This window comes from Chelonoidis abingdonii, chromosome 24 (assembly GCF_003597395.2).
Source record: "Chelonoidis abingdonii isolate Lonesome George chromosome 24, CheloAbing_2.0, whole genome shotgun sequence".
In the NCBI taxonomy this organism is placed as follows: domain Eukaryota; kingdom Metazoa; phylum Chordata; order Testudines; family Testudinidae; genus Chelonoidis; species Chelonoidis abingdonii.
Window position 1 is genome coordinate 7296219 of NC_133792.1, and position 23256 is coordinate 7319474.

Here is a 23256-nt window from a genome sequence, read left to right on the forward strand (position 1 = left end):
CTTGGAAGGGATGAAACGGGGAGTATGTGTGATTTTGCAGAGGGCTGGGGTGGGTAGAGGTGTTAAACTTTGAAGGAAAGATTGTAAATCAGTTGAGCAAAAATGGCTTGTCTGAAATCCTGAGGCTTTTAGTTGGAATCATTTTAAAGGTGGGAACATAAAAGGGTTTTATTTGCATAACATAAACCTCTGAAAACAAGCTGGTCTCTGTTAGAGATACTGATACTGTTTATTTTATTCCAGTTGCTGTAGCAAGGGCGAGGATTCATTCTTCATGAGCAAAAACCCCAGGGTCTGCGTCATTGTGTAGATACCATGGGACTGATTCCGCTCATACTTGCGTTAGTCTTATACCTGTATAATGCCATTGGCTTGCTCCTGATTTCCACCAGAGCAAGGGAGATGAGAATTGGGACCTAAGTATACACGTGTGCATCAAGAATAATGTTTTAACTCTTGGCTTAACAAAAATGAAGTTGGCCGCCATTCAAAATTCAGGCTGCATTGTTGTTCATTTCACTGTGGAAAATACATGTGTCCCTATGACCAAAGCTTGGCTTCTTCAGGCAGTTTGATCAGATGGCTAAACTAGAGTTTACATCACTCTTTTAAAAAATCTTTTTTTAAAATCTGAAAATAGTGTGTTAAATATTTTGTTTCGTCTCAAATGGGATGGATATGCACCTGTGTGGAGTTTGTGGCCGCGTCTAGACTACATGCTGTATCGGTGCGTTAAAATCGATCCCTGAGCGCGCTTATATCGATGCCGGAACTCCACCAACCCCAACGGAGTTCCAGAATCGACATGGTGAGCCGCGGACATCGATCCCACGCGGTGAGGACGGGTGAGTAAATCGATTTTAGATATTCGACTTCAGCTACGTTATTCACGTAGCTGAAATTGCGTATCTAAAATCGATTTTACCCCGTAGTGTAGACCAGCCGTGTGTCTGCATGGGGAGATGGGGCTGCACAGGACATGGATTACTCATTTGGGGGAATGATTCTGCAAGATGCAGGGTGCCCTCCAAGCAGGACTCCAAGCATAGTCGCTACATTTTTCTAGATAAAAAGGGAGTTTTTCCTGGAAACTTTAACAAGTGGCAATTTCCTTGACATTACAGACTTTCTTCTCTGATTAGCTTAGCTATCCATTGGGTTTCAGATGATGCCAGCTTTTTTGTTTAACCCTCTGTACTGTGGCCTTAGGGTCCTTCCCTGCTCTTTCCTGAACAGCTTGTAGCCAGGCTCATGAACATGGGCCCTACAGGATGATTCTAAATGGGCCAGGTGGGCTTTTGCATGCATAATGGGAGAGCCTCTCTGCTGTAACACCTACAGGAGCTTGGCAGTGCCACTCAGCTCAGATGGAAACAAAAATTGCCTGGTGGCTGATTATAGTAACACCAAGGTCAGCTGCGTTGCTAGCCTGGAAAGGTTCAGACTTAAATGGCAACGAAAAGGGCAATACTGTGTATGTGTTCATATCTTATCTGCTTTATTTACCTTATAAGAGATGCGCAGGGGTTTTTCCTTATCACCCAATGTGCTTTAAACCTTTCGATTTGCATGGCTGCAGGCACCATCTGCGCTCTGTGGAGGCCTACAACAGTTGGCTTGACCTAGGCTTATTCTTCTTCTGTGATGCACACAGCATGAAATGAACACTTCACCCTTGCCATTCCCCAACCTTTAAGACAGACAGTTCTGTTTGCATTAACCAGATGCAGCTTTGCCAGGCAGTTGCCATGTTTACTCTTTAAACTAGCTTGTCACTTTAGCCAGAGAATTGTCTCAAAAGGCTCCTCCTCCTATATTTTTTTGAAAAAATACCCTTTTCCTTTCTGTTGCTGCTGCGCTTTTCTTTATAGCCAGGCATTTATAAGATAAACAGCATAGCTACCAAGCCCATATAGCAACAGGATGCCAAGTGCCTCAGTGGCTGAATAATATAGCAGGTGTTAATAAAAAAAGCAAAAACTGTAGAAGTTAGATGAGGGTGAGACCATTAAACTCAATAAATTTAAATTATGTATTAACTGTTACTTTCCTAGATTGAAGGTTTAACTCTTGCAAATTGTGTCTGTTCAACCTGGGAAAAACACCTGTGTTTGTCATCTTTGCTTGGCTAAGTTCTTGGCACTGTGGCCTCTATTTTCAAAAGTGACAAGAGAGTCTGATTGTCTCTGTGTGAGATACCCATCTTGACACCTTCAGTCAGGTTCCTTTTAGGTGTATCAAGGTGGGCTTCCAAAATCACTAGTGAAAAATCTTGGTCCACATCTTTTCCCCATGTGATCTTAGATCTCAGCTGTACAAGAAAATCCATGCTCACATCCTTCTCGAATGAGATGCGCTGCCAGCTCTGGCAAGCCTTTGAATTTTTGATCTTTGACCTGAACCTTGCAGGCAGTTTCCTGGAGTTGTTACTTTTCACTCAGCAGTTTGCCCATGACTTTTCTGCCCTGGCATGGGAATGAAGACAGGATATTTTCACCATTATTTCTTGTTAAAATGTATAGCGAATGGATGTTGGGCTAAACAATAATTGTTTGTGTCCTTCCTCCCGCACCCTAGCGAGCAGTGCAGAGTAAGGCAGAGACTAGGAAAGACGTCTGCATGAAGACTGAGCTGCTGAAAGATATTACCAACAGTAAAGAGGAAGGTAAGTGCATGCTTTGATCTGGGACCAAACCTCATCAGTGGGAACACTGCATATGGCATGGTTAAAAATGAACCAACAGATTAGTGACAGTTGAGCTGTGTGTATTAACGACCCTTGTCCTGCTCCCATTCAAGGTAATGGCAGAACTCTGCATGGGCTTCTTCAGCAGGATCACCCCCCAAAGGATGCAGATATGGGTCTCAGTTCCTTTATTTCCACCCATCACAAGAATTACACTTCTCACTTCTGCTTCTGATGTGCCTCTGAAACTGAAAGGAGACTAGGTTACTTTGATCTACTGATCCATAACTAGTTTGAACTGAAGTCTGTCTTTTGTTTCTCTGATGTTAATATTAGTAACGAATAGTTCCTTAGATACTAGAGAATCCAGCAAGTTGCTTTAAGGAACTATTTTCACTCAGGGGACAATGAGTGGCTCTTGCCTTGTGGAGTTGGTTGCTGATTGCTTCATGATCAATTTTGATATATATATATATATATATATATATATATGTCTGTCTTGAAGCTTGTTTTGTGCTTTCCTGTGAGCTTGCTGTTTGCTTCAGGAAGAAATGGTAGCACTGGCGAATGACTGGGACATGGCCTGTCATTATGGGGCATCTCCTTGCTTGTGCATTGTTGCTCTTTTACCTTTACCTTGAACGATGCTGTGCACATCCCACAAGGTAATTCCAACCGGAGTCTGTGTGTGTGTGTGTGTGTGTGTTGCATGCATGCACTCGCCATCTGAGGATTTAATATTGATCTCCATATTTAAACCTCTTATTGTGTTTTTTTTTGTGTTTCTTGCCCTCATGAGGTCATTACTGAAGTCCTTGCTTCTGCATGGATGGGCGTACTTTTGTTCTAATCCCTAGTCCAGGACTGGGGTTTAGAAAAGAACTGAACTGGCCCCCTCCAAAATATTTCTAGTTCTTGCTGGACATGAGATATCAGACCTTAAAATTCATACCAATCTGAGCACCATCTTATTTTCCTTTTCTCTTCAATCCAGCATAGAATTGCAGAATCATAAAAATGTAGGAGGGACCTCAAGAGGTCATCAAATTCAGCCTCCGGCACTAAGGCAGAATCAGAATAGGGCTAGACCAGCCTTGACAGGTGTTTGTCCAACCTCTTCTTAAAAACCTCCAGTGATGGAGATTCCACAATCTCCCTTAAAAGTCTGTTACAGAATTTTAACTAGTCATATTGTCAGAAAGTTTTTCCTACTGTCTAACCTAAACTTTCCCTGCTGCAGAGTAAACCTATTGCTACTTGTCCTGTCTTCAGTGGACATGGAGAACAATTGATCACCATCATCATTATAACAGCTTTTAACGTACTGGAAATCTTATCTGGTCTCCCCTCGGTTTTCTCGTCTTTTATGAAGACTGAATATGCCCAATATCTTCAACAATTACCTCTCCTATGTTACATATGACACCCTGTTAATACACCTCAGAATGACAGTAACTTTTTTTTTTTTTTTTTGCAGCTACATCACACTGTTGACTCGTACTCAATTTGTGATCCACTATAACCCTCAGATCCTTTTCAACAGTATGACCACTTTGCCCGTTATTCCTCATTTAGTAATTGTACATTTGATTTTTCCTTCCTAAATGTACATGTCGCTATTGAATTTCATCTTGTTGATTTCAGATCAATTTTCTAATTTAAGGTCATTTTGAATTCTAATCCTGTCTTCCACCATGTTTGCAGCTCACCCAACTTGGTGTTATCCACAAATTGTAGAGGCATTTTTTTAAAAAATGACTTGAATAATGTAGTGAAAATATTACATAGCACTGGACCCAGGACTGACCCGTTTAGGTCCCCACTAGATATACCCTCCCAATTTGACAGTGAACCATTGAGAATTACTTTTTGACTCCTGTCTTTCAGCCAGTTGTGTAACCACAGTATAGTAATTTCATCTAGACCACATTTCCCTGATTTGCTTATGAGCATGCCATGTGGGACTGCATCAGAAGGCTTACTTAAATCAAGATATATCACATCTGCTGTTTCCCCCCTTATCCACTAGGCGAGTTACCCTGCTAAAGGAAATTAGGTTGGTTTGGCATGATTTGTTCTTGACAAATCCACGCTGACTTTTCCTTAAAACCCTCTTATCCTCACTAGGTGCTTATGAATTGATGGTTTAAATATTTGTTCCAGTATCTCTCTGGGTATCAACGTTAGGGTGACTGTCTATAATTCCTTGGGTCTTCTTTGTTCCCCTTTTAAAGATAGATACTATATTTGCCTGTCACCAGTCCTCTAGGACTTCACCCATCCTCCATGAGTTCTTGAAGATAATTGCCAACAGTTCTGAGATTGCTTCAGTTAGTTCCCTGGGCTAGGATGACGTTTGTCAGGCCCTGTTGACTTGAATGTATCTAACTTACCTAAATATTCTTTAACTTGTTCTTTCCCTATTTTCGCTTGCATGCCTTCCCTCTTGTTAATATTGTCGTTGAGTATCTGATCACTGTTAACCTTTTTAGTGAAGATTGAAGCAAAATAGCCATTAGACACATTAGTCTTCCTGATATCATCCATTATTAGCTCTCCTTCCCCACTGAGTAGAGGACCTACACTTCTTCTGCATCATTTTCTTGCTCGTAATGTGTTTTAAAGAACCTCTTCTTACTGCGTTTTATGGCCTGTGCTTGGTGTAACTCATTTTGTGCCTTAGTCTTTCTGATTTTGTCCCTGCATGCTTGTGCTATTCTTTTGTACTCCTCCGTAGCACTTTGTCCATGTTTCCACTTTTTGTAAGATTCCTTGTTGATTTTCAGGCCATTCAAGAGTTCCTGATGGAGCCATATTGGCCTCTTATTATTATTATTCCTAAATTTTCTTCACGGCTGGATAGTCAGCACTTGTACCATTAATCTTGTCTCCTTCTGGAGAGCTGACAGTTCCCGAACTCCTTTATCTCATAGATTTTCTTCCCATAGGATCTTACCTACCAGTTCTCTGATTATGTTAAAAGTCTACTTTTTTGAAGTTCATTGTCCTTATTCTGCTGCACTTTTGCCTTAGAATCCTAAAATCTATCACTTCATGATCACTGTCACCCAAATTGCCTTCCACCTTCTGATTCGCTACCAATTCCTCCCTATTGGTCAGAATCAAGTCTAAAATAGCTGACCGCCTTGGATTCTCCTTCCACCTTCTAAAACACAGTTGTCCCCAACACATTCCAAGAACTTATTGATGTTCTGTTGACGGATTTGATGTTTGACATATTGCTTTTCCTACAGATGTAGAGGTAGTACAAGTCCCCCTTTGTTACCAGTCCTCGTGTTTTGGATATTTCTGTTCTAGAAATGCCTCATCCACCTCCTTTTCCTGGTTTGGTGGTCTAATATCACCCCTTTTCCCCCCTTTTATCTTTATCCTGAGACTTTCAGCTAGTCTGCCTCCCACCTACTTCTGGCCCTTGGCATAAGTATATATATTCTGGATGCATAATGCAATGTCGCCTCTCTCTTTCTTTTCCCTGTCTGTCCTTCCTGCAAAAGCTGTACCCCTCTATACCAGTATTTCAGTCATGAGATTTATCCCACCAGTTCTCAGTGATGCCAGTTTAGTCAGTTTAGCTTATATACTAGTTAGTTTAGCTTATATACTAATATTTCCAGATCTTCCTGTGTTTTTCCTGCATTTGTATATAGACATCTAAGATTTTGAGCAGATTGCCCCACTGATTGCCTTCTTGTTGTTTCTGTGTAGAGTCCTGTGACCCTAGTGTACATTTCCATGTCTACCCTCATCCTTGTTAAGGTCACCTTTTTATGCTTACCTGTGGGCTTTTGTCACTTGCCCTCTGTGAAGCCTCCCTCACTGGGTTGATGAGTCAGTGCTTTGAAGAGGCTCTTCCCCCATCTCTTCCCAGAACAGAGTTCTGCGGTCGATGTTTGTTTTTTAGAAACCCCTTTCTTATAAACCGCTCAAATTAGAGACTGATGACCAAATCCTGCAAGCGTTTGCACCCATGCTTGTCTTTAAGCATGGGACTTAATCTCATTGAAGTCAGTTATATGTGTGCTTAAATCTTTGCACCAGTGTAACTGAGAGGAGAAACGTATCAGAGGGGTAGCCGTGTTAGTCTGGATCTGTAAAAGCAGCAAAGAGTCCTGTGGCACCTTATAGACTAACAGACGTATTGGAGCATGAGCTTTTGTGGGGGATGCATGCATCTGATGAAGTGGGTATTCACCCACGAAAGCTCATGCTCCAATACGTCTGTTAGTCTATAAGGTGCCCCCGGACTCTTCGCTGCTTTTGAGAGGAGAAACTGGCTGTAGTGCCTTATATCACTTGAATGTGGGATATGAAGCTGCTTTTGCATGATACAAACCATTGCTTCTAGCTCTAGCTGGTCTCAAACAGCAACCTCTAGGTTCTGGTGGGTTAAAAAATCAAGAGGATAGTCAGAATGGAGTGATACTTGAAAGTCTTTATACCTCTTGACTGATTTTAGGCTGAAAGGAAATATTGTGTATCATAGGAAAGTGGAGAATCCCACGTGTGCAATGGTTTAAAACGTGCATTTCCAATCTTGGTGCTTCCCGAGGTATTGGACTTTCAAACCATCCTCCCTCCTTCAGTCTACCAGCTTTTTTATGGAGCTGCAGGACAGAATATTTCAAGTACGGAGGCTCAGACATGTCATTTCTATTCCCTATTGTGTTTTCTTGTATTAACCCATTATTTTAACATGCCTGACTTTGTCTTGCATGATTATTTGGCTGTGTGACTTGTGTATATATAGTTCTAACCTGACCTTCGTAAACCAGCATTGGTGCCGCATGAGTTTAATTAGGTAATGTTCCCCGATTCCATTACCAATAATGCATATAATTTATATAATGATTTACAGTTTCAAGTGCATCCCAAACATTAAATAATTACTACTCCCTGACAATTTGACAGGAAATGTTTTCTCTAGAGGTAGCATATGGTGCAGTGATGGATGGACACCTCTCCAGGTTGGGAGGTTTGGTTTGGTGAAACATCCTGAGGTCTGGATGCTTCTCTGAAATGCTTCTCAACTACCTGAATCTCTTGAATCTGTAAAATAGGACACAACTAGTTCAAGAAGAAGATTCAGTGAGAAGCTTCTGATTTGCATGATCAGGTCTGAAAGAACATGAGACTGCTGGTTGTCTCGTGTTGGATGAGAACTGTTGTCTATTAGAATAGGAGCTGATCTGGATTCTGTTCCTGTTGTAAGGACACCCTGGGCTATCTGCAGGGTTTGAACCCAGGACGGTTGGAGCTAAAAGCTGGAGCCTTTACTGCTTGAGCTAACGGATGAGAGCATGGATTATACACATGAACAATTTGTAAATGCTTGTCCTGAGCTTCAGAGGTCCATATCAATTCAGATCCACATTGGGGCAGTTATTTGTAACAAAGCTGCTTTGTGTTAGTGTGGATTGTGCCGGCTCTGCCCCTGACTAACTGCGTGGCCTTTGGCAAGTCATACAACTTCTCTGTGCCTCAGTTTTCTCCATCTGTAGGATGGCAAGACAGCTACCTACCTCACATGCATTTTGGGAAGCGTAATGCATGAAGTGCTTTGAGTTCCTTGAAGGGAAGGTACTGCAGAGCTGCGGTGTTGTAGTTCAGTAATTTGGGAGGTCTCTTCTGGCTTCAGCCTAGCAGCACAAAAATGAGAAATAATTAAACTTCACACATCTATCAGTGTCCTGGGAGCAAGTCCCAGATAAAGTAAAACCCAGTATTTGCTGCATGTGTTGACTAAAAGCTCCTTTCTATCTAAGGCCGCACAATAGAGAGAGAAAAAAGCTACTCGAGAATAGCAAACTGGTGACTAGAACCTTCGTTATGAAAGGGTCCAGTTCAATTCTCCTACGGGTAAAAGTTCAGGTCAGCCCTTTGCTTGTGGGGGAGGGGAAAGGAATGAATGGAAAAAAAAGTTGCTCTTGTGTTATGTTAAGGTTGGACGTATCTAGTTTGTCTCAGTGTGTAATGAACTAATGAATCATCTCTTACATCAGCATGACTTCAGTTCTTCTGCTAATGTTCACCATGCAGAGCAACTGGCTACATCTCACTTGGTCTTTCAAAGCAGACCGCACGTGTTTTGCTCAGCCCAGCAGATGGAAAGCTCCCAGTGAGAGATGAGTCGAAGTCTGCGATGGCTTGCGCCCGCTGAGGATCAGGCCTGATGTTTTCAGTTCTGTTTCACCAAGAAGAAAAGAATCACTCTGACATCAAAACTTTCCTGATTCTGTGTTGAACAAAATGGGTGTAGTTTTCCTCTTAATTCTAATACAAAATCTTGATCCAGAGTTTAATACTAACTAGTGCTCGTTCACTGAGCATCCTCCTTTCAACTTCCTTTTTCTTTCAACTGGGCTTTTCTCTGCTTTACTATTTCCTTTAATTGTTTTATTTTTTCTGAGTTCTCTTTCTTACCAGCAAACCGTAAGACCCACAAACCCTCGAACGACCTCTTGTTGAAAGTGAATTCAGCAAGGCAATCTGATCTTGAGGAAATGGCTCTTGTATCTTGATTAACTATACAGGTGCGCTGCAAAGCTTTGGTTATAGACACACGGGAGTAGAACTACTGCACCTTTTGGACTGTTTGAGGATGACCTAGCAGTTGGGTGTTGTAACAGGGTGGTCTGCCCCTTTACCCCTGTTCAGTTGTCAGACCCATGATGCCTGTAGAGAGCTGCAGTCAGGAGGCTGGTGTCTGGCTGTCCCTGGAGCAGGTCTGAGAGATGCAGCGGGAGAGAGCTCTGGGCCCCCTAGCCAGTTTAGGTCAGGGAAATAGCTTGGTTTTGGTGTTACTTGGTGTGTGTTTGTGTTCTGCGGTAAGGACCTGAAAGAAACCAGGGAGTGGTGTTAGCCGTTCCTGGGCTGGGGAGATGGACCAGCAGTTTCCGGGTCACCTGTCTCCAGTAGAAGTCAGTGCTTTATGGTTCAGGGGAATGTACAAAACCCCCGTAACGGGCAACTGTGCATTCACTTGCAAGAAGAGTTTTCTTCAGCTCAGTCATAGTGGTTGGCTTATGCCCTGAAGCATGATGGTCCATATCCTCTAGCTGTTTTTCCTGGCTAGCGTAATTGAGGATAGAAGTCTATGGTTTTCAAGGGGACCTAAGGGAGTTAGGTGCCTAGCTGAAAGCCGCAAGCAAACTGAAGGGGAGAAGGTCATGTTGACCTAATCTCTCCTCAGCTGTCTCTGTAGAGGCAGTACTGTTCCCCTCAGGCTGTGTCAGAGCAGCTGGCATGAGCTGTAGCTCCTTTGTCATAGAATCATAGAAATATAGAGCTGGAAGAGATCTCGAGAAGTCGAGTCCAACCCCCTGCACTGTGGCAGGACCAACTAGACCTAGTCCTACACCGTCTGCCTGGGGACAGTTACTGGCAGGCTGGCCAGGAGCACAGGCCATTTCTGTCACAGCACACGAGCCGAATGTGAATCTGTTTGAAAGACAGCTATCCAGTACAAACTATGGCAGGCAGTGCTGGGATGTGAGGTGTCATGGCATATGGAGTCTCTTGTTCAGAATCTCAGCTTTCATTAAAAAAAACCCAACCCCTGTCTTGCTGTTATGCTTGAAAAGAAAATGTCAGACATGTGGGGTGTAAACGACGAGGAGATGTCTGCAGAAAGGCAGGAGCAAAAGCTGGGAGAGCTGAGAACTGCCCCCATCACCTCAGCAAAGTGTTGACCCAGAGGCCCAGTGGTGATGATTTAAATGTCAACACAAGCTGTTTCATTCCTTGTGTCTGGAAGGAGTCACAGCCGTGCACAGTGAAGGAATGATTGGCAGCATGGGTAAGCATACCAGCGAACAACCAGCCTCAAGCCTGCCAGGGACCCTGGATATGTCCTTTGGTTGCTAGCCTGTTCGGAAACCTGTGTGCCAAGTCTACGTGACTGCTGTTACCTGTGATATTTAGATTAAAGCCAACATCTGTACTCCTAACTGTGCTATCAGTCCCTTCATCACTTGGCAGTGTGGATGTACCCTTACCGTGGCTGACATGATACCACAAGTGGGTGATGTCTGGGAGAGAGATAAGTGAGGTTGGCTAGAACATGGCAAGTCAATAAGAACTTCAGAAGGACCTAGCAAAACTAAAGAGATGAAATTCTTTGTTGATTATATGTATCCACTCAGACACATTTCTGGTTTCTAAATTAACTGTAACTTCTCAGGAAACAGATCTGGCCACCACTGCACATAGTTCAATGACATCCTCTGTTGAATGTGCAATGGGGTAAAAAACAACACTCCCACTCTCTCTCACACCAACCAACCCCCAAAATTCTCAAATGCATAAAGAAAGGAATAGAAAATAATGCTGAAAATATGGTGATGCCACCGTATATAAATTGAGGGTATACTCTCTCATGAAATAATGTGCTTTGTTCTGTTTTCCATATTTAAAAAAACAGCAACCACATAGATGCAGCAAAAAGAAAAGGGGTTCTGAGATGGGTGAGGAAAATGAGTGGAGGCCTGAAGCAGCTTCATATGAGGAAATATTGAAAAGACAGACTTCAGAGAAGAGATTAATAGAACGAGACACGGTAAAAATAGACAGATCAGACATTTCTGTTCACCCTCTCTCATAATATGTGAGTGAGGAGATGTTCAATGAAACAGAAAAGCAACACTTTTTAAAAGAAAATACTTCATGCTCTGCTTAAGTGACCTATGGAACTCATGGCCACAAGATATCAGCAAGACCAGCATCTTAACAGGAGTCTAAAAAGGATGAGATATATTATATCGCTAGTGAGAATACTCACAGTATTGTTAGAGAAGATGAAAAATGTATTAAGACTGTAAAGCCTCAGGCTTCAGGGCATAAGCCAGCAGTTCTCAGAATTTGGATTGCATCCCCTCTTGGGGCTGTGCCATCAGCGGACGGGGTCATCTTGTCAATGAGCCAGGTTCAGTCCACGAGACAATGTCGTCTGACCCTTAACATGTCCGGATCTGCTCCACACATACTGTGCCAGGAGGCTGAGGTACAAAATGGCAGCCTCCACCACAGTGCGCACCACATGTGCGAAGTCACACTGTGCGGAGGCCACTATTTTGTAAAATGGTCGCCTCCTGGCGTGGCGTTTGTGAAGCAGGTCTGGACACGGCTGTGTGGATGCCATTTTTCCACTTGCACCATACGACTGTGCAAGCATCCAGCTGAGAGACTTGAATGCAAAAGTTTATCTGTGGGCAGTAACTTTATCAACAGAGCATCTTCTCTGAGCTCTGAGGAGCCTGTGCTAGCCTTTTCTGCAGTGGCTTGTAAGCTCCTTAAGACAAGGCCCCATATCTTCTTTTATGCCACCCTGAATACCCTGTTGGCACTTGATAAAGAATTATTGTAAGTCACTTTCTCTGCTTCCCTAGTATCTCCACATGGGGTCTTCCTAAGTCCTGCCTCATTTGCCTAGCAGCGAATTCCTCTTTCCGATTTGTAGTAAAAGGCACAGTGGAGCCATTTTTATGCAGAATCTCTGCTGCAGCCTCCAGCAGTGAGCAGCAGATCATGAAAACACACTGGTGGAGCATCTGCAAAACATGGATGCTTTTGCTCTTCACGTTTACGTGAGCCCTGAAGGTCGTGATGCACATTTATTGACTTTTGTGAAGTACGTATGGCAAGATACAATTCCTGGACACAACGGCACAAGGAATGTTCTTTGTGCTACATGAAAGACAAAAGTATCTCGTGTGATCACGTGGTGGGCTTCTGTATAGTTGGAGATCTGTCTGTGGCAGCCCACAAAGCAGCTCTGTGCTTTGATGAAGAAAGTTGCTCCGTCTGCTGTATAAACTTGCTGCATGATTCAGAGAACAGCTGGCATCTAAAGCTCTGAATCCAGAGCTAGGTGAAGTTTTGCAGCCGGTCTTGTGTATTGGGTCTTGTGTATTGTGAACTACATCAAGACTCAGCCTCTTTGCAGATGTGTGTTTGCAAAATTCTGCGAAGGCTTGGGGTCCAGTCACAACATGGTGGTGTTCCACACCGAAGCGCGTTAGCTCTCGTGAAGAAAAATACTGGAATGATGTTTTAAACTGAGAGATGAGCTGCATGCCTATGCAATGGATTGCAAAAAGAGTGAATTGATTTTCTTGGTGACCGAAGGAAGATGTGCCTATATCCCAAACGTGTTTGGGAAACTGAATGAATTGAATAAAGGTCTGCAAGGAGAGAACACCCACATCCTTCAGCTGAGTGATCAAATAACAGGATTCATGAAAAAAAGTTGTTTTCTGGAAGAATAATCTATTGAAGACAAACGATGACTCCTTCCCACGGCTTTGCAAGTTCCTGGCTGACAATGAAATTGTTCAGCCACCCACATAGGTGATTGCTGAGCATCTCAGGCAGATGGAGGAACAATTTACATCCTTTTTTCCTGACTTGGACATGACAGCATCCAATTGGGTGCGAAACTCCTTTCAGTGCAAGCCCGAGATGCCATGGTTTTGCCAGCATCTGAAATCAAACAGCTCATTGAAATTTCCTGCAATCAATTCTTGCAAGAAACCTATGACCAATTGTATCTCCCGGCGTTCTGGTGCACTGTCAAGAATGAATATCCTGCACTATCAACGTGCGCCTTGCAACTGCCGGTGCCATTCGCAAGCACATATTTGTGTGACGCTGGATTGAGCGCACTTTTGTATCCATCAAGCCTTGGTACGGATCTACTGTTGATGTCACGTTGGCGATTAGATGTTCAATTTCTGCCACGCTACCAGATTTCGAGACATTGTGTTGTTACACTCAAGCCCATGTCTCAGATTACAGAGCATTCAATAACGTACTTCATGTGTAAATTCCTTTGCTGCTTCAGTTGCTATGTTGCTTTGCTGCTGGCTGCTGTCACAGGAAACAGCAAGTCGCAAAATGGGCAGAAGTCGCAAAAGTTAGGGGACCCCTGGCATAAGTCCTTTATTTAGTGTCTGGGATTAGGGAGGATCTTCTGCTATGAGGTACTTAATAACTATCCATGATGAGATTTCTTTTACCTTCCTCTGAAGCATCTGGTACTGGCTACTCTCAGAGGCTCCAATTCTGCAATGTACTTAGTGTACTTAAGTCCATCGCTGTTCAGCATAGCAGATACTTTACTTTTTAGACTTGTAGCTACATCTTATTGACTTGAACGAGACTTAAGCCAGTGCTTTTGTTGTGTTGGGGCCAGAGACAGGGTACTAGGCAAGGTCTAGCTGTTCTGAGCTGGCATGACAATGTTTTTATCACCAGATCAAGGTATTTTTACTATAAAAGGAGACTAAATTATGTTACCATGTCTTATTAAGCAGTTTAGAGCTTAACACAAACTGAAGCTTAGTGGGGGGACTTTCTAATTAGAGGCTTGGGCAAGGACCTGAGATAATCCTTAGCAACTCTTGAATGAGCTCAGCAGGCATCAGGCATTGTCACGGAAGCTCTCATAGGGGATTTTGGGCAGTGCAAAAACGTTTGCAGGGAGCTGCCAACTTTTTTTTTTGTTTTAAACTAGTGAATTTATTATTATTTTCTTTGATTTAGTGCTGGTGAAAAATAGCAGATTCACAGCTCTGAAGATTGATTGATTGATTATCTCTTCCTGCCCCCTCCCCCCACCCTCCCCCCCAAGCAGGAGCTTCATCGGCAGCTGCAGTACAAGTCTCCTCCATACTGTGCCTCAAACCTGAACCGAGATGAGAGGGAAATTTAATCTCTGGTCATCTTAAATCCTTGGCCGCTCTGCTGGCTTCTCCAACCAAGGAGCCCAGTGATTCTCATTGTAATCCCAATTTTTGCTGTTGACAGGTGTTCACTAGAAACTAGATTGTCAGACCTTATAACACATTTCACTCATTCCACTGAGCAGCAAATAAGTGGGTTGTAGATGGAAGCTCAAAGGGGCAGATTTTGAGTTGTTCTGCGCTGTGTACATTCACTTACATCGGTGCAGAATGATATTAAATTATTTTGGGGAAGTTCTATAGCCTGAGTTACACAGGAGGTCAGACTAGATGATAACAGTCGTCCCTTCTGACCTTGAAATCTGTGAAATCAGAAACATGTTCACTTTGCCTTGCCGTAAATGATTGCACAAGGTGCAGCACAGTGGCAAAAGAGGCCCATAGGTCTACTGTCAAGTTCTAAAGTTCCACACTACTCTACAGAAAATGGACTATTTTTCTTTGTTACTTTGTACCATTTCCAGTAATCAAAGTTCAGAAATGTTTGTCTGTTTGTAAAGATTAATGGCATTTGTTAAGCCCATCATATAGGAGTTTTCACACAACGCACAGTCAACCTGTGGAACTCCTTGCCAGAGGATGCTGTGAAGGCCAAGACTATAACAGGGTTCAAAAAAGAACTAGATTAGTTCATGGAGGACAAGTCCATCAATGGCTATTAGCTAGGTTGGGCAGGGATGGTGTCCATGGCCTCTGTTTGCCAGAAGCTGGGAATGGGCGACAGGGGTCGATTACCTGTTCCGTTCTTTCCCTCTGGGGCACCTGGCATTGGCCACTGTCAGGAGACAGGATACTGAGCTAGATGGACCTTTGGTCTGACCCATTATGGCCGTTCTTATGTTCAACATTTATTAAAAGTAGAAAATTGTAGGGGTTTTTTTTTTTTCTTTTTAAACTTCAGTCAAGTGGCTTTTTTTCATAAAATCTCTGCATCCTTTGTGGAGCAATACAATTGTCCTTTCCCCTAGTGTAGTCCTCTGATCCAGGGGTTCTCAATCTTTCTCTTTTTGAGGTCTCCCACCAACGTGCTATAGAATTTCCACGGCCCGTCTGGGCTACAACAACTATGCTTCTGCATGTAAAAGCCAGGGCTGGCATTAGGGAGTGGCAAGCAGGGCAGTTGCCCAGGGCTCCACGCCACAGGGGGCCCTGTGAAGCTAAGTTACTCAGGCTTTGGTTCAGCCCCAGGCAATAGGACTTCGTCTTTCCACCCTGAGCCCCAGCAAGTCTAATGCTGGCCCTGCCTGATGGACCCCCTGAAACCTGCTCATGGACCCCCAGTGGACCCCGGGTCCCTGGGTCAGAACCACTGCTCTAATCTGTCTCAATTTGGTCACTTTTATGGCAGCTAAATTGAATGAGCAGAGAGTGCAACAATTGCCAGTTGCAGAAGCTATCCGATTCTTCAGTGGGAATGCTCAGCAGCGTAAATCCTATTTAGCACCTGGCAAGAGGAGGCCCTGAGTGCCTCCTGCAAAATACTGAGAACCCTCCACTCCCAGAGCCTGGCAAATCTCAACCCATAATTTTGTATTTCTCCCAGTGCTAACATTGTTGAAACGAAGATTGAAGTGGCTACACCAAGACCAATTTAAAAATGCAAACTAGGAGGAATATAAAGGGCTGTCAGCTTTCTTCTGCTCTTTAGCTGAATTTTTCCCCTCAGTGATTGTGGACAGTAACAGAAAAATCCATTCTTTGTCTTTCCTCCTTTTAAATCGCAGCTGGCAAAAGCACATGCCTTCTGCATCTTACTGGTTTCTTAAGCTATGAATGCTCCCATAAATTGAAGCTGTCCCGAGTGGCAAGAGTTGGTGTTGGTCAGACTATGAAGCCTGCTTGCACGTCCATGAAGCTGCATGGCTGGGGCATGTCTTTGCCTCTGCTCTCCTGCATAGTCTCTAGGGAATTTTTAAAAGTTACTCACCTGTCCATAGTCTAGACTGGCAGGATCCACCTGGGGAGCTCTAACATGCCTGACCTTCTCTGTGTGGGGAAAGAGAGCATTCCTAATGGAGGTTCCTAGCCAGGCCGAAGCCCCAGAGCCCCATGGGAAAGCCATGTACATGAAGCTACTTTCCTGCAGGATATTCAGTGCCAAATGTCCATGGATTTCAACGTGAAATAAGCAAGAGCTTTAGAAGGTGACGCTGATACGGCACAGTTATAATCAGTGTTAGGGCTAATGGCAAATGGCTGTGATGGGGAAACGTTTATATCTCAGCTGAAGACTAGAGAAAGTGAAAGTGCTAGGAAATGTTCTGCGTGTTTCAAGTGCTAGAGCAGATATGGTGTAAGTGAAACAGTCCGATGCCACTATGACTCTCCAAGTGAAACCCATTTGCAGACAGCGCGTTAAAGATGAGTTGAATACTTCAAAAAAAAATATATAATGCAAAAACAAAGATCTCATAATTTGGGGGCAAATCAGCCTCCTAGTCCCTTAGACAACGGGTGGGCAAACTTTTTAGCCCAAGGGCCACATCTGGATATGGAAATTGTATGGAGGGCCATGAATGCTCACAAAATTGGAGGTCTGGGCGTGGGAGGGTGTCAGGGCTGCAGGCTCCGGGTGGCGCTTACCTCAGGCTGCTCCAAGAAGCAGTGGTATGTCCCCCATCCAGTTTCTACACAGAGGTGCGCTTAAGCAGCTCTGTGCGCAGCCCCATCTGCAGACGCCGCCTCTGCAGCTCCATTAGCTGCAGTTCCCAGCCAATGGGAGCTGCAGGGGCAGCACTTGAGGCATGGGCAGCGTGTGGAGCTCCCTGGCTGCTCCTACGCATAGGAGCCGGAGGAGGGACATGCAACTGCTTCCAGGAGCCACGTGGAGCAGGGCAAGCCCCCAACTCCACTCCCCGGCTGGAGTGCCGGAGCAGGGCAAGCCCCGGACCCCAAACTCTGGCAGGAGTTAGAGCTCTGGATTAAAATGTCTGGAGGGCCGTATGCAGCCCCTGGGCCATAATTTGCCCATCCCTGACTTAGATGCTCAGTCCCACGCCAGGGGAGAACGCTTCATTGCTGCCATCTTTGTAGCAGCAGAGGTTGTTTTCCAGTGCCTGTTGCAGTCTTGGAGGTACATTGGTTCTCGAAGCCAGTGCTCTGTTCCTTAGATTCACCAGCCCCTGCCATGCGTTCAGTGCCATCTTTGCACTGGGTCTCAGTAACCCCTGGTAGAGCTGAGCTCAGAGTCAGTGCTCCAGGTATGTGAATCCCCCTGTGCAGTCCAAAATCTGTCCCCATGCTATAGAACCACACCACTTCTTCCTCAAGCAGAAGAGAGGAGCAGGATTCCCCTAAGAGAATGTTTGGATGGATCTAAAGGGCCAGATTCTCAAAGCAGCTCCGTATCCAATGTGCTGAGTTGTGAAAATCTGGCTTCTGCTGAAAGTTCTGAACTCTTCTAAAAATTCCAGCCTAAAATTACCAATATGTATTTTGAATCAAACAGGTTGTAAATTAGGCCCACATACATACCCTGACATCCCAGTTAGATAGCGCAAAGCTTCAGCTGGTATTTTATCTTTATGCTTCTTAATCTGTTCGGCCTCGGGAAGGAAAATAATACAGGGAATCTCTGATAGTACGTCAACCTAATCATTCCACAGAACAGGCCAGTGAATTGTTAACGCTTCCGGTTGTCCAGAGCTGCTAGTTTTCCTAGTTGGCAACTTTTCTGCTTCACATGTAGTTCATATTTGGATCCTTTTTACTCAGAACTGCAACTTGGATGGTACAATTTGTGTGAGTATGGGGGGGGGGGGCTTTTGCAAGGGAGAAAAGAACTTTTAACACACCCCTTCCTGTTCTAGTTGTGAATGAGATTTTCGTTCAGTTTGTTAGCTCAGATCTCACTGTAATTTGAATTTAATGAATGTGGTTAGCCTAGAACTGTGTTAAAAGTGGTTTGGCACTGTTTACTCTGCCTTATGCCTCTGCTAGGAAACCATGCGTCCTGATCCTATGCTTTTTAGGCAAGCTAAATACTCTTGGAGCAGTTCTGCACTAGAAACTTTTCCTGATATAGCAACATCAGTCAGTGTGTGATCAGGGTGAATAAAAAGTAATGATTTAATAAAAAAAATCAGGTTTTTTTATTTAAATTGGAATTTTTTGATAAAATACTTTTTGAGGTAAAACCTCTCTAAAGATAGTTTTAATGAAGACACATTATAGCTCAAAGATATCTCATCATGGAATAGGGATTATAAATTCTAATTCTATTGTATAAGACAATATATTCATGTCATGTTTAAGAAAAGTTTTGTAAATGAGTTCCAGTAGTTCATGGATTAGGGACCCAATCTTGCGGAGTTCCAGGGGCTTCTGTATAGATTATTTAGGTTAATCTTTCTATCTACCCAATGGGACTCAGTGCTCAGTCTAGAAGATACCATCAGAGATGCTTAGTCTTGCAGTTCTCAAACTGCAGATTTGTGTCTCCAGAGCTAACGTACTCGTTAACAGCAAAAATGTTTTTAAATAAATAAATAATATATAGCAGTGAGAAATAAGACATCAACCATGTTGTCCCTCTGCAAATTTGTGTACACAGAATTAATACTTTACCTCTCTCTAAAAGTGCAAAGTTTCAAAAAGTTCAATGACTAAAAGATTGTTGGGGGCGGAATAGATCTGGACAAGGAGAAGAAGTCTGGAGATAACTGTGAGAAGGGAGGGGGAGAGGCAGTATAAACAAAAGTGAAACTATTTGAGCACCATATACCAGAAGTCCTGAGGTCTTTCTGAGCATAGCCTTCATTGATTTGAGATCTACCATACCATTCCCTCACTGGAAGGGAAAACCTATAATGGCAGCAGGCCATAAAAGAGATGCAGTTTGGGAATATTTTAATGAAGTTCCTCTGCGTGTGGGTAAGACGGGCATGAGTGCAAAACACAAACAGTGCAACAAAGAAATGCAAAGCTTGATTGCCCGAATGAAACGACATCATGAGAAGTGTTCCTTCGCAGGAGGAAGCTGCGTTGAAGATGATGAAAGGAACATGTCTGAACATGCAGGATCTTCAGGTTGGTAAACTTTTTTATTTCATACTTCTTTCTTAAGGACTGCCTGTCTTCCTTCTGGACTATTCTTGAATTCTCATGTTTGAGTAAAAAATATAGTTGTTACTCTAATGGGTACACGTAAGCCTTTGGTTAATGTTGTAGTATGTTCCTGAAAAATGCTACTCATTATAAGTTGAAAGTATTAAGCAAATCCAGTTTCTTCTCCCATAAGAATTAATCAGTAAGGGGAGGAGGAGGGATTGGTTCCAGGGAATTTTTTTTGCCAGACAAAGAACTATATGCTACACACACACATGTCTGTGTGTGTGTGTGTGTGTGTGTGTGGTATGATATAGTATATAACCACACACACACATGCTAGCTCGGCACCACAAGCAAAGTTTTAAAACAATTTATCTGTAACACAGCAGTGATGATTGTGAAGCTTGGTTGAGCGTGGTGAGTCAAAGAGTGGGATCATTTCCAGGAATGCCTTAACGCTAAATATGAAATAGCACTGCCTGAGAGCCCTCGAAGTGTTAACTTACGTTGGTCGTTATGGTAGGTCTTCACGACCTAGATTTCAAAGGCAGCACAATTGGAGGGCGGGAGGAGAGACAGCATGGCAGAGAGAGACAGAGACTGTGTGTGTGTGTGTGAGAGAGAGAGAGAGAGAGGCATTGCCTCTTTAAGTATGCTGACCCCATTCTAAGTACATTGCCTTTTTAAATAGATCAGCAAGTTGAGACAGCAGCTGCTCCCAGCAAGCTCCCTCCTTCCTGAGCCCTGTCGGTGTACATTCCCCTCCCGCCCCCCGGCTCTGTGGAGATGGCCTGATGGGGTAAGGGAGTGCAAGGGGGAGGGATACCGTGACATTAACGTGCACAAACACACACACACACACACACACACAGCAAGCAGGAGGCTCCCAGGGCAGGAGCAGCACACGGCAGTGGGGAGAGGGACAGCTGAACTGCCCGGCAATTGATAGCCTGCTCGGTGGCTGCCGCACAGGGAACTTAGGGGAGCGGGGAGCTGATGGGGGGGGCTGCCGGTCCACCCTGGTTTCAAACCCCCACCAGCTAGCTCCAGTGGGGTGCTCTTTCTGCAAGCAGTGGACAAAGCAGGTGGCTTCCAAACAACGTTATAAGGGAGTGTTGTGCAACTTTAAACAAGCATGTTCCCTAATTGATCAGCAGCATAACAACATTAACCGAGACCACTTAGTGAGGAGTTACTGTACTATCATTTTAGATGCAGTTGTGATAAAAAATAAATAGATGACATAGGCAGATCTTCCTTTTACAATTTCACCTTCAAAGTAGTACTGAATGTCCGTGAATGCAGTCAGTAATACTAAATGAGCAGTGTGGTGGTAATAATTAAATAACCGCATTGACTTATTTTGTTTAGGAGACTCCATCCTCAACATTCTGAAGACTATCCATCCTCAAGATCATCATCATCTTCTATAGTTTCAGAGTTATCTGCCAATGATAGTATTTCAGTCACATCTTGTATGTCACATAGCCACAGTTTATCACCTGTAGCAAAAAGAAAAAAAAAATCTTCATCCAGAAACAACCATAGATAAGTTTGTGATAAGAACCAGGTGATTGCAAAAAGAAGTAATTGATGAAAAAATTGTCTGGTTTGTTTATGCAACAAACTCTCCTTTCTGTATGATTGAGAACCCACACTTCATTAACATGGTCCAGTCATTAAGACCAGGATACAGTCCACCCAACAGAGCGGATGTCACAGGCAAATGGCTGGATAAAGTGTATGAAAGAGAAATTGAGCAGTGTGCAAAAAGTCTAGAGGGTGAAATTGTTAACCTGACTCTTGATGGGTGGAGTAATGTCCACAATGATCCTGTTGTATGTGCTTGTGTGACAACAGAAGAAGGGAATGTCTTCTTTATAGAAACAATTGATACATCAGGAAATGCCCACACAGCAAAATACTTACAAGAAATGGCAGTAAAACTATAACAAACCATGAAAAAAAATTCAAACTTCTAGTGTGCAGCCTGGTCACAGACAATGCTGTAAATGTATCCAAGATGAGAAGAAATTATTTAGAAGAGCGTGAAGAGAGTCCCAGGTTAATAACATAAAGTTGCAGTGCTCATTTTCATGCATCTCCTAGCCAAAGACTTCAGCGTTCCAGAAATAAAGGCTAATGTTGTTGAAATTGCAAAATACTTCTCTAACAACCGCTTTGCAGCAGCTGCTCTGAAAAAAGTGGGAGGAACCAAGCTAACTGTCCCACAGGATGTGCGATGGAACTCAGTAGTGGACTGTTCTGAGCACTATATCAAGAGCTGACCTGATGACAGTTCGTGAACAAAATCATGAAAAAATAGATGGCATCTGTGGATAAGTTCTCAACATTGGGCTTAAGAGAAATGTTGAACACATGCTGAGTACCCTGAAACCTATTTTGTAGTCTTGAACAAAATGCAGGGAAATAGCTGTTTTATTGCTGATGTGTTGAAATTTGGAAGGAGCTGAGTGAGATCTTGAAAAGAGAAATATGCAATGACAGAATTAAATGACAGGTTTTAAAAAAACGAATGGGACAAGCACTATCTCCAGCTCATTTTCTTGCAGATATTCTCAATACTCGGTACCAGGATCAAACCTTAACTGCTGAAGAAGAGAAGTTGGCTATGACATGGACATCCAGCAATCATCCCTCCATAATGCCAACTATCATAAACTTCAGAGCTAAGAGTGAACTATTCAAGAAATCTATGTTTGCTGATGATGTTTTAAAGAAAGTCACACCAGCGAACTGATGGAAATCGCTTAAGCACTTGGATTCAGAGACTGCTGAAGTGATGATCTTATTTTAATAGCAGTAGCTTCTTCTGCTGGTGTAGAAAGAATATTTTCTTCCTTTGGACTAATTCATTCCAAATTGTGAAATCGTTTGGGACCTGAAAAAGCAGGAAAGCTTGTTTTTTCTTTTCCAGATTATGAACAAACGGGAAAATGAAGGTGAAGACGACTGAGTTAGCCAATATTTTAAGTTTCTCATGGTGACCTGGCTGACATGGTCAATTTAATTTTTGTTTTTTTTTAATATTTCATTTAACTATTTTAGTTAAAAACAGTTTTAACAAAAACAAACCTGATTTTAAAAAACTTGAATGTGTAACTAAATTCAAAAATTCACATGCTTGTTTTGTTAAAATATATGTTTGCTGTTGAAGAAAAAAATCAAGAATACATAATGTTGTTTGTTTGTTTGTTTTAGTTTAAATAAAACAATTTAAATGTCTGTCTGGTGGTGATCTCCTCTAAATACAGCATAGCAAGAAAATCCTCCAAATATTAATGATTAACCTGTTGAATTGGCAGTAGTTCATCTCCCAATGACTTCATAAATATCTGCTTCAATTACCTTTGGTAAATGAAATAACCAAACAATCACTCACTTTCTGATATAGCTGTAAAACTAATCTGAGAAGTTTTCAAAATAAATCACTTTAAAAATGTCTAGTGTGTACCTTCTAAAAATAAAACCTACATCTATCTCTGAGTTGTGAAGAATCTGTATTAAGGTTGTAACAACCAACAAGAATGCACTTTTCTGTAGAAATCCATGATTAAATTGAGTCTTCTTGACTAGTGATTTAAATCAAATCCACTCTGAGTGTGATGCTTTTGGTGATCCTTCTCTACCAGCAAAAGCCCTAGTGTAGACACAGTTATACCAGCAAAAAACTGATTTTGCCGGTGTAGCTTATTTCACTCACCGTACCGGTATAAGCAATATACCAGTGTAAGCGATACA

The 23256-nt window shown here is 42.9% G+C and overlaps 1 protein-coding gene across 17 annotated transcripts in view; it reads left to right on the forward strand.

Annotated features, from left to right (window-relative positions):
* EHMT1 (euchromatic histone lysine methyltransferase 1) overlaps positions 1-23256 on the forward strand; it is a 163719-nt gene that overhangs the window by 69958 nt on the left and 70505 nt on the right. For 10 of the 17 annotated variants that reach the window (XM_075060610.1, XM_075060608.1, XM_075060611.1 and 7 more), the window contains 2 exons: positions 2578-2665; positions 19417-19473. The exons of 5 other annotated variants lie outside the window; for them this stretch is intronic. In XM_075060610.1, the coding sequence (XP_074916711.1) occupies positions 2620-2665; positions 19417-19473 (103 nt within the window). In that variant the 5' untranslated portion in view covers positions 2578-2619. The remainder of the gene's footprint in view (positions 1-2577; positions 2666-19416; positions 19474-23256) is intronic. 2 more of the 17 variants (XM_032765228.2, XM_032765223.2) reach the window with 1 other exon arrangement.